This window comes from Austrofundulus limnaeus, unplaced genomic scaffold (assembly GCF_001266775.1).
Source record: "Austrofundulus limnaeus strain Quisiro unplaced genomic scaffold, Austrofundulus_limnaeus-1.0 Scaffold21, whole genome shotgun sequence".
NCBI lineage: Eukaryota > Metazoa > Chordata > Actinopteri > Cyprinodontiformes > Rivulidae > Austrofundulus > Austrofundulus limnaeus.
Genome location: NW_013952423.1, coordinates 3,041,652 through 3,051,643, shown reverse-complemented (window position 1 = coordinate 3,051,643; position 9,992 = coordinate 3,041,652). Strand labels below are relative to the sequence as shown.

The 9,992-nt window shown below is 39.5% G+C and overlaps 1 protein-coding gene across 2 annotated transcripts; it reads left to right on the top strand.

Annotated features, from left to right (window-relative positions):
* Positions 1–665: 665 nt before the first annotated feature.
* On the top strand, positions 666–9,297 carry arl10 (ADP-ribosylation factor-like 10). 2 transcript variants are annotated; one of them, XM_014004069.1, is made up of 5 exons: positions 792–1,360; positions 2,650–2,833; positions 7,041–7,216; positions 8,548–8,618; positions 8,667–9,297. In XM_014004069.1, the coding sequence occupies exons 1-5, from the start codon at positions 1,223–1,225 to the stop codon at positions 8,719–8,721; spliced, it is 624 nt and encodes a 207-aa protein (XP_013859523.1). In that variant the 5' UTR covers positions 792–1,222; the 3' UTR covers positions 8,722–9,297. The 2 variants fall into 2 exon arrangements, with proteins under 2 accessions (XP_013859522.1, XP_013859523.1); XM_014004068.1 differs by having other exon boundaries at positions 666–1,360; positions 8,548–9,297.
* The last annotated feature ends 695 nt before the right edge of the window (positions 9,298–9,992 follow it).

Below are 9,992 nucleotides of genomic sequence, written 5' to 3'. Positions count from 1 at the left end.
TCCTTTATTCTCTAAAGCTGTTTTTTAAATCACATTTTGACTATTTTTTTTCATTCAGTTTTAAAAGTTTTCAGTCTTACAGCGCCCCCTGCTGGTTTGTATGCTAAACTGCTTCTGTTTCAAATTTTTGAATAAAATACAGCAAATTAAGTTTTGAAACATATTTATTTTGATCAAAAATGTCTGTTTATCACTCTTTTATAAAGCTATTTGTAATCTGTATTATTAAAAGTTCAAATTAAAAGACATACAGCCCCTGCTCATGTCACACCACCAAAATAGTTTTGATTTACACAAACAGCAACATAATTTAAACATTTGAACTTAACCTTAAACAATTRTTTTTAATGCATTTTGAGTTATTTTTGAAAAAATTAAGCTGCAGAATATGACCTTAATAATAAATAATAAATGTTGAACTGCAACACATCATTTAAAGATAATTTATGCATCCATTCCCAAAGCCTCTGTTAAAATGAGCAGACATGAAAAASACCTGACTGGACTCTAGATGGAGCTCAGACTCTTCTCATGAAGGGTCAGAACTTTAATCTGCACATGGCTTTCACCTCCTCTTTACAGAAGTTTACCAAAGATTTGAAAACTTTCAGCTTTGTCTGTTAGACATGTTGATGTCTGTTAGACATGTTGATGTCTGTGGTGCCTTCAAACACTGTCGGACATTTGATGTTTCTGTCACCCCACAAAAACTTTAAGGGTGGACGGGTTTTAAATAACATAAAATAAATAAAACTGACAGCACTATTGACATTTTTGTGTTGAGTAATCGTTAGTTTAGTAGTTCTTGAAATGGATTCTCTTAAAACGGTAATCAATTGTAGAAGTACATCCAACAATTATTACCCGGAAGTTTAATTAAATTGCATCAAGTGGTTCATGAGATATTATGCTAAAAGACCTATATGCATACTGGCAAATGCAACATTATCACCCGCCTTCCTTTGTTAAACTTAGATACAAATGACAGAGTTACAATCATATTAAAAAAAGGTGGGGAAAGGCTTAACAGTTTGGTTTAATTGAGAGTCTCTAATTAAATATTCGCGGTTTCCGAGTCGAMTTGAACGCATCACTTTCCCCTCCTCCTCATGCGCTCTTCGAAACAAAAACATTCGCAGAGCGCGCGACCAGAAGAGAAAAGGAGAAATCCGGTGCAGGCTCTTCACACCGGAGCCCGGTTCTGGTCCCGGTCGGTCCACTCATGGTTCTCCTCCGGAACATCTCCATCGCCCTAACCGCCGCCGTGGCCGCGCTGGGCTCCGCGCTCTTCATCGCCCTCAACTTCCTCTACAAGCGGCGGGTCTGGTCTCCTCAGGCGGAGTACAGCTCCATCAGAGAGGTGAGACCGGACCGGACCGGACCGAACCGGCACCGCTGACTCTATTCCGTTTCATTTTAGTCTTTATTTTTACTTAAATAGATAAATAAATAAATAAATAAATAAATAAATAAATAAATAAATCAGGTTGTTTTGCACGAGGGTCTGTCAGGAGGATTACCTGATGATGATGATGATGATGATGATGATGGTGATGATGATGATGATGATGATGATGATGATGATGGTGATGATGATGGTGATGATGATGATGATGATGATGATGAAGGTGACACCTGCCAAAAATCCAGTGAGAAAGATGATTATGAAGAGAAATGGGCTGATCATAATGAACAGGAGTGAAGAAGACCACGATGAAGAAAAGGAAAAACACTTTCTGTTAAAATTCAACAATAAGAGCATCAGCTAAAATCAGCCAAACATCAGCTAAAATCAGCCAAACATCAGCTAAAATCAGTCAAACATCAGCTAAACTCAGCCAAACATCAGCTAAACTCAGCCAAACATCAGCTAAACTCAGCCAAACATCAGCTAAACTCAGCCAAACATCAGCTAAAATTAGCAGATCTTAAGCAAAAAAGGTAAATCTATCATAACCAAAAGTTACAATTAGCAAAACAGTGGATAAAAGCTAAACTATCACAATACAAGCTAAAAGCAAAACAGCTTAAATCAGCAGAACAGGGGATATTAGCTAAAACCTGCAAAACAGTAGCTAAAAGTTAAAACCAACGATAACTTTAAGAAAGTTAAACAATTCAAAACCTAAACGCAGTAGCTGTGACRTCCTGAACAAGCCGAACATCCTAAATGAGTTAAATACGCTAAATGAGCTGAACATTTTGACAAGTGAACGACAGAAAAAAATATCATCGGTTTGTTAAATATTTCAGTCTAAAATAATCTACAGTCAGGAAATCGAGCGAATGCTGACTCAGCATTAGAACCAACAGAGTGAATGCTGACTCAGCGTTTAAGAAAACATCACTTGGTGACATAAAAACATCTGGAGATAAAACATCTCAGTGATGATGAAKCCAACATTGTAAATAAGAAACTGTTCTTAATGTTTWGCCTGATGAAATAAAGGCTGAATTAAAATAAAAAAATAAACGAGGAGGACTTTTAACAATGAAGACAGGATGTTCAAGAGATGAAGTGTGGAGGTGAGGAAGATGATGGTGACCCATGTTTCTAAAACAGGTTTAGATGCACGTTACATCCACTGGTTGTTGAGATATTTCGCTAACAGAACTTGTGTTTGACTCGAGGTCTGTTTCTGCCCGCAGGAGGAGGAGGAGCGCGGGAAGCGTCAGGTTCTGGTTCTGGGTCTGGACGGCGCCGGGAAGAGCAGCATGCTCCAGGGTCTGACCCCCGGGGAGCTGGCAGACCAGAGGGGGCGGTGCCGCCCGACCCGTGGGTTCAACTTCGTGAGCCTGGACGCCCCCGCCTGTCAGCTGGACTTTCTGGAGAGTAAGACCCCCACCGTCTGATCCGAGCAAACAGAACCGGGTCTGTGTGGTTCTTAAACTCATTTAATATCAGCGTAAAAATAACACATGTTCAGAACAGCTGGTTCTTTGATCCAAAGGTTTCACTGAACTGGGCCTGGTACCAGAGGGGGAAAAAAAAACAAACATTTCTTATTTTAAAGTTAATTTTATTAAACAACAGATCAGCCACAGCCCTGAAACATCACTTTATGTGATTAAAGGAAGAATATCTCCCACTGATGACGCCTGAGGGCAAACTTTAGCTCATCCTCTGTGAAACTCATAGATATAATAAAGATACTGTAATCACCGCTACCGCCTATTGGAGCTGACGAGACGTGAGGCCGCCATCTTGGAAGAGTCGCCTGCTCCACTCAGTTTAATCTGCCCATTTAAACTGTATAGTTTTCTCAGCTTTGGTGTCTCGTTGCAGTGTATCCATCTCTTCATCTTTTTTTGGGAAACCTTCAAAACAAAAACAGGAGATTTGGTTGTGTCTACACACATTGTACAGTACAGTAATATTTTACTCAMAAAATACAAACTAATAAATTCATCTYACGTGTGAAACTTTATCCTTGGAGCTCAGATTTTCAGAGTTTGTCGATTAGAACAGAAATATGGCGCACAGTGCTGAGCTCAGGCATCTTCTGCTGTTTGGGTTTAGCCAAGGATGACCTTTCCAAGATGGCGGCCGTATTTCATGCGCTGCAGCAGAGGATGCTGTGTCTACTCTACATATGGTCTGGTGAAACTGGCTAACCTTTAGCTCTTTGTTTGTTCGCTAACATTAGTTAGCTGTGGTGGCCATCTTGGATCAAGTTTACTCTAATCAGCTGTAAACCATCAAACCTTCCAGTGGTTGGTGAGATATTTTGCTAACAGGCACTCTTACTTCTCTCAGGCAGGAGATCTTTACTTCAGTCCCACCCTGAAGGTTCTGCAGGATTCTGATGGGTTTAAAATATAGAAAGTCAGTTATTTTAGTCTGAAGAGAAGTTTCTGGGAGCCTCCAGCGAGGCTCGTCGACCGAACGGATCAGCGCTCACACGCTGGCAGGTGTGACTCCTGCTCCTTCGCCTCCTTCGCCTCCGCTGAGCTCTGCCAGAATTCATTATGGGAGGTTGCTAGGAAACTGAGCCGTGATGGATCTCCAGCTGATGTGATGTGGCAGAGGTACCTGCTCCCCCAGAGCCGGAGGGGCTCAGCGGGGGGTCCGTGCTGCTGAGCCCAATGTCAGCTGACAAGAAGCACAAGAAACCCACCCTCAACAGAACCTGAGTCATACTGGACCCTCAACAGAACCTGAGTCATACTGGAGGTGTGGGTGTGATGGAGTCAGTGATGTAGCAGATCCTAATTATCACAGAGAGAGAGAGATAACTACCTACTTATTTAACTACATACCTAACAACTTATTTACTTACCTAATTATGTATTCACTCTGTTTTTATTTACTTACCTAATGACCAATCCTACCTAATTATTTAACAACCTACTGGGGTGTAAGAATATATCATCCATCCATCCATCCATCCATCCATCCATCCATCCATCCATCATCTTTACCTGGTGCCCATATCCAGCAGCCACAGTGTGACCACGCCAGGTAGCAAGTCCAGAATATATCAATCGATATCAATTTAACTACCTACATATTTAATTACCTACCTTTTTAACTACCTAATAAACTACCTACTTAACTTACCTACTTAGCTCCTTATTTATCTACCTACCTTTTTAACTACCTGCCTACCTTTCAATTTAACTACCTACAAACATACTTACAAACTTTTAATTACCTACTTATGTAACTACTTACTTACCTACCTACTTAACTGACTAACTACTTATTTAATCCCCATTTACCTACCTGTTTAACTATGTACTAACCTACCTACCTACTTATTTAACTACTTGCCTTTTAATTAATTACTACTTTTGAACCACATACCTACTTCTGAACCTCCTATTTACCTACATATTAACTATACCTACCTACTGACTTATTTAACCACATACTTACCTCCTTTTTTATTTACCTACCTACTTATCTACTTAACTACCTACTTATTTAACAACTTACTTACCTATCTACTTATTTATCCATCTACTAAGATACCACCTACTTATTTAACCACCTAATTACCTATCTACATATTTAAGTTCAAGTTTATTTATATAGCGCCAAGTCACAACATAGGGCACTGTACATAAAAAGAACAATGTAAAGAAGAAAGCAGCAGATTGTGTTGAATCACTTCATCACAGTCTCCCATCCTGAGCAAACGGTGGAGAGGAAAAACTCCCTGCTAATCAGGAAGAAACCTCCAGCAGAACCAGGCTCAGGACAGGAGACCATCTGCCTCGACCGGCTGGTTGGAGGACAGGAAAGAGACACTACTATTTACTTAGCAACCTACTCATTTAGTCAACTCTACCTACCAGTAATTATTGACTAACTGACCTACCTACCTGCTTGCCTACTCAAAGTAAACATGATATCCAGTAATATCTAACATCGGCCAAAAAACAAAAGGCTCTAAAAACTAAAATAGATTTGAAATAGTTTCCTGTCTTTGGTTTTTGTTGGTGGAGCACTGCTGTGGAACCTGCCTACCACCACCCTGAGTCACAGGGAGGGGTTTGACTTCACCTGAAGCATTCAGCTCTGTTCCTCAGATTGTTGGACTGAAAACACTCGTTATCACTGGTCAGTTTGCATCGTTAGCTTCTCTGTGACTAGTTAACGTTCAAAGTCCAGCGGAGGTGAACTTCGACATGTTTGTGTTGTTTCCAGTCAGACATCTCAAACGGTGTGGTGTTATCTGCAGCCTGGAACTCATTCAGAGGTAGTTATGGAATATTTACAGGTATGAAGGCAAAAACTTCTGACCCTAAACTCTTCAGAAAAGTGCTGATTGCCAATTTTACTGATTTGTTATCATTTCCTGCCATGAAAGGACAATCATGTAAATAACTGTTAGCAAAATACCTCAAAMCACCAAAGGGCCTTTAGTGAACACAAATGACTTGGATGACTGAWATGGAGCTAAAGTTGGGTGTGGTAGTAGCCGAGAGTCATCCTCAACACAAACTCCAAGTGCTGTTTTTATTTAGCTACTTTATCATCATTTTTCTTTAAAACTTTGACAGGAAATGTGTCGTTCATTTCATGCTGCACTCGTTTTTCCCTCATCTTTAAAAACATGATAAAATATGTTTTAGAAAATTTATTCAGAAAGGAGAAACTCTCTGAGAAAAAATATCTGTGGGGAAAGAAATGGAAAGATCAAAGTATTTTCCTAAAGATCAAACAAACCAGTCTGTTTCACAGAAGAAAACTAATTCTCATGTTTCACTCAGTCTGGAGGCAACAAACATTTATCTTCTAAAACAAGCTGGTTTTATTAAACTTTTAATAAAAAATGGATCTCATTCGATCCGGAAATTGGTTTCTCTAAGGTCAGGATCTGACGAGCTGCTGCTGCTCTGCACCGACAGTTTCATCCTCCTGGTTTCTGTACAACACTTCTGCTGCTTCCATCTCATCAGCAGCAAACAGATCGCTTTAGCTTCCAAGGAAATCTGAATTCTTTATTTATCTACTTGTAAATATAGGTGTGGTGGTGGAAAAGATCTGTTTGGTACAGACCTCATAGAGAGAGTCACACTGTGGGAAGCATAGTGGTATAAAGACACAGTTTGGTTTGTACCTCAGTATGAGTCGTAGTTTGGTTTGTACCTCAGTATGTGAGTTGTAGTTTGGTTTGTACCTCAGTATGTGAGTTGTAGTTTGGTTTGTATCTCAGTATGAGAGTTGTAGTTTGGTTTGTACCTCAGTATGTGAGTGGTAGTTTGGTTTGTACCTCAGTATGAGAGTCGTAGTTTGGTTTGTACCTCAGTATGAGAGTCGTAGTTTGGTTTGTACCTCAGTATGAGAGTCGTAGTTTGGTTTGTACCTCAGTATGAGAGTCGTAGTTTAGTTTGTACCTCAGTACGAGAGTTGTAGTTTGATTTGTACCTCAGTATGTGAGTGCTAGTTTGGTTTGTACCTCAGTATGAGTCGTACTTTGGTTTGTACCTCAGTATGAGTCGTACTTTGGTTTGTACCTCGGTACGTGAGTCATAACTCTGCATCTAAAAAAGGTATCCATTCCAGAATTTGTACCAATATGTTTTTTCAGTCGGTGGAGGTGAGCATCTGCGGCGGTACTGGTTGGACTACCTGAGGCGGACTCACGTTCTGGTGTATGTGGTGGACTCATCCGACCGGACCCGCCTTCCATTGGCTAAGGCTGAGCTGCACCGCCTCCTGGGGGTGGAGCCTCAGCTGCCCGTGGTTGTCCTGGGAAACAAGCAGGTAAAACATTAACCTGGTTGAAGGTGGAGTTCAGATCTCTTAAAGAGGGTTCTTGGTAAAAAATAAAACATTTAGATCTCAGTCATTCTCTGGAATCAGATCAATATACTTCTTCTATTTTTCTCTTCTTTTTGCTGCTTTTAGCTATGGCTTTGCCTATTTTAGCTTTTAGCTACGGTTTAGCAAATATTCGCCTATGGCTACGACCTCTAATAATATTCATCAGAAACATTTCTCTGGTGCTTTATCTTCTTTCCACAGAAGCTCTGAACCATCCCATGACTATAAAGAATCAACATTTCAACCAGTGGAACATTTTGTGTCTTTAGAACCGCTTCAGGCTCATGTTTTCCATCCCGGCTGTTAGTTTGGGTTCTGCTCGATTATATAACTCATWTTTATTGGTTGACGTTTATCGAGCAGGACGACAATCTTAATAAATAATAAAACCCACTTTCASCTCCTCGTTAATGTAAGACAGAAACGCGATGACTAACCAGAGTTAACAGTTTTCTCTCCGTGTTGAACCTTCTTAATCACACTAAGAGTAAATTATTCATGGAAAACGTCTCTTCAGAGCGGCTACTCTTTATTTTCACAGCYGAAATTATCTGTTGCTCCTGAAATAAACATAACTACATTTCCTCCACGGCTCATATTTCAACRCTGTTCAGAAATTATTCATGATGTTTGCTAATCACATCCAGCATCAGAGCAGCTTATGATCTGAGCTTCGGCTGATTCCAGAATAAAACGACGCAGAACGTCAGCGGGCTCTACAGGTTTACATCTTATTCCTTTAGAAACTAAGTGAATTTCTGCTGAACTCATTGGTGCGAAAAATGTAGAAAAATATTTAACTCTAATTTCAGAAAAGTTGGGCATTATTAAGCTAATCTCATAAACAAATGTTTTATTCAAGTGAAAATGAAATTGAACCATTTTYGAGGGATAAATAAGKTAATTTTGAATTTTATGGCAGCATACAAACTTCTCAGCTTTTGCTTCAAAAGCCTGCCTCGCTGATKGTATGGGGGTGCATTAGTACCTCTGGCCTGAAACGCTCCATCAATGCAGAAAAGCATCTACAGGTTTTAAAACATTTTTCATTGTGCAGAAAAAACACTTTATATTTTATTTTCATTTACATTTTATTCAAAATTCCAACGTTTTCAGGATTAGGATTGTTGTAAATAAATAATAACCAAGGTTGAACCTTTTGTCTCGTCTCTGGTGCAGATTAAACAGGAGGAGCTCCAATAATCTGGTCCGAGTTATGGAACAGAAACCAGATCTATCAGTAAAAGGGTGATTTGTGTGTTTCACGGCAGGATAAGCCCGGTGCCGTGAGCGTGTCGGAGCTCCATGAAGCCTTGTCTCTGGACGCCGTGACCGACGACAGGAAGCTGTTCCTCTTGGCCGCTCAGCTGGACTCTGAAGGAGCCAAGAGGAAGTCCTGCCAGGGTCTGGACACGGTCCACGACCTCCTTCTGCAGCTCGTTTGATCCACTCCGGCCCGGCGTCCTCCCTCAGAGGAACACGTTTAGACGGTGGAGAAACTGAGGCGAACGAGCCTGAAAAAGAAAACGCTCATCTTTCTCCTCAGGGAGGAGGAAGATGAGGATGAAGCAAACCACTTCATCTGTTAATTGTATTTAAATGTMATTTTTACTGTAAACAACCTGTAAACTATCGTAAAGGTTTTTTTGTAAAGTTTGARTAGTTCAGACGGGTTCATCTGAAACCCAGTTAACCTGTGGGACTGGACCAAAAGTGAAACCCTGAACATTAACCACTATGGATCTACAACATATCTACGAACAAACACGTTTTCCTGCTGAGCAACAACAAATAAATAAATAAAAAAATCACGTCTGTCTGCTGACGGAGCGAGACCGTCAGATAAATCTGAAAAGCATCAATATTCTCACGACTTTCGTGTTTCTGGRCTCAAGTTCCTCTAAAAGTTTGAGCCGGGCCGAAGCGTCAGAGTTTCAGTTCTGCAGTCGGGACTCAAAACTCCTGAACGAACCCAGCATGTGAGGGTGTTGAATCAGAGAATAAAAAGGTCATAAAACGTGTGTTTGGTTATTGATTTACCTGATTTTTAAAGGTTTCCTCGTGGCCTGAGAGCTGATTTCAATTTATTATTTTTGAAAATAACCTCTGAAGTAAAACCAAAACCTGATAAAACATTTTTAACTATCTGAAGCCTGGGGTTGAAATATGAGTTTATAGATTAAAAACAGGATCTTGGCGTTAATCCTCATACATGATATGAAAAGCTGAACTTCCTGCAGATATAAAGTAAAAAAAAAACTCTTATTTTAATTTAAAGCTAATATTTGTTTCTGTGGACAGCCAGGAATAGAGATCAGAAAAATGTGACAGGGCTGCAAAATAAAAATATTTTAGTGTTTTTATAAAGTTTAATGTCATCCAGTAAACTTAATTTGTATTAAAATGATGTAATAATTAAAGCAGATGGTTTCCTAACAAGTATTTTTCTGTTTACACTTCCTACAAGTCATTTTAATAACCATGTTTTTATTCTTACATTTCAAACAAACTAAAACAATATTTAAAAAGGACGGTTATGTCAGAAAAATAAAATGTGAGGTTTACGGTTTCAACACGTTTTTTTTACACTTTCCTTTGATACAAAATAGCTTTTAAAAAATCTCTATTAAAAATGGCAACTAGAAAAAGAAGTTAAAATAAAGCTCGATAAAATGAGCAGATAATTGATAATTTTCTTGTTTACACTTCTGAATAG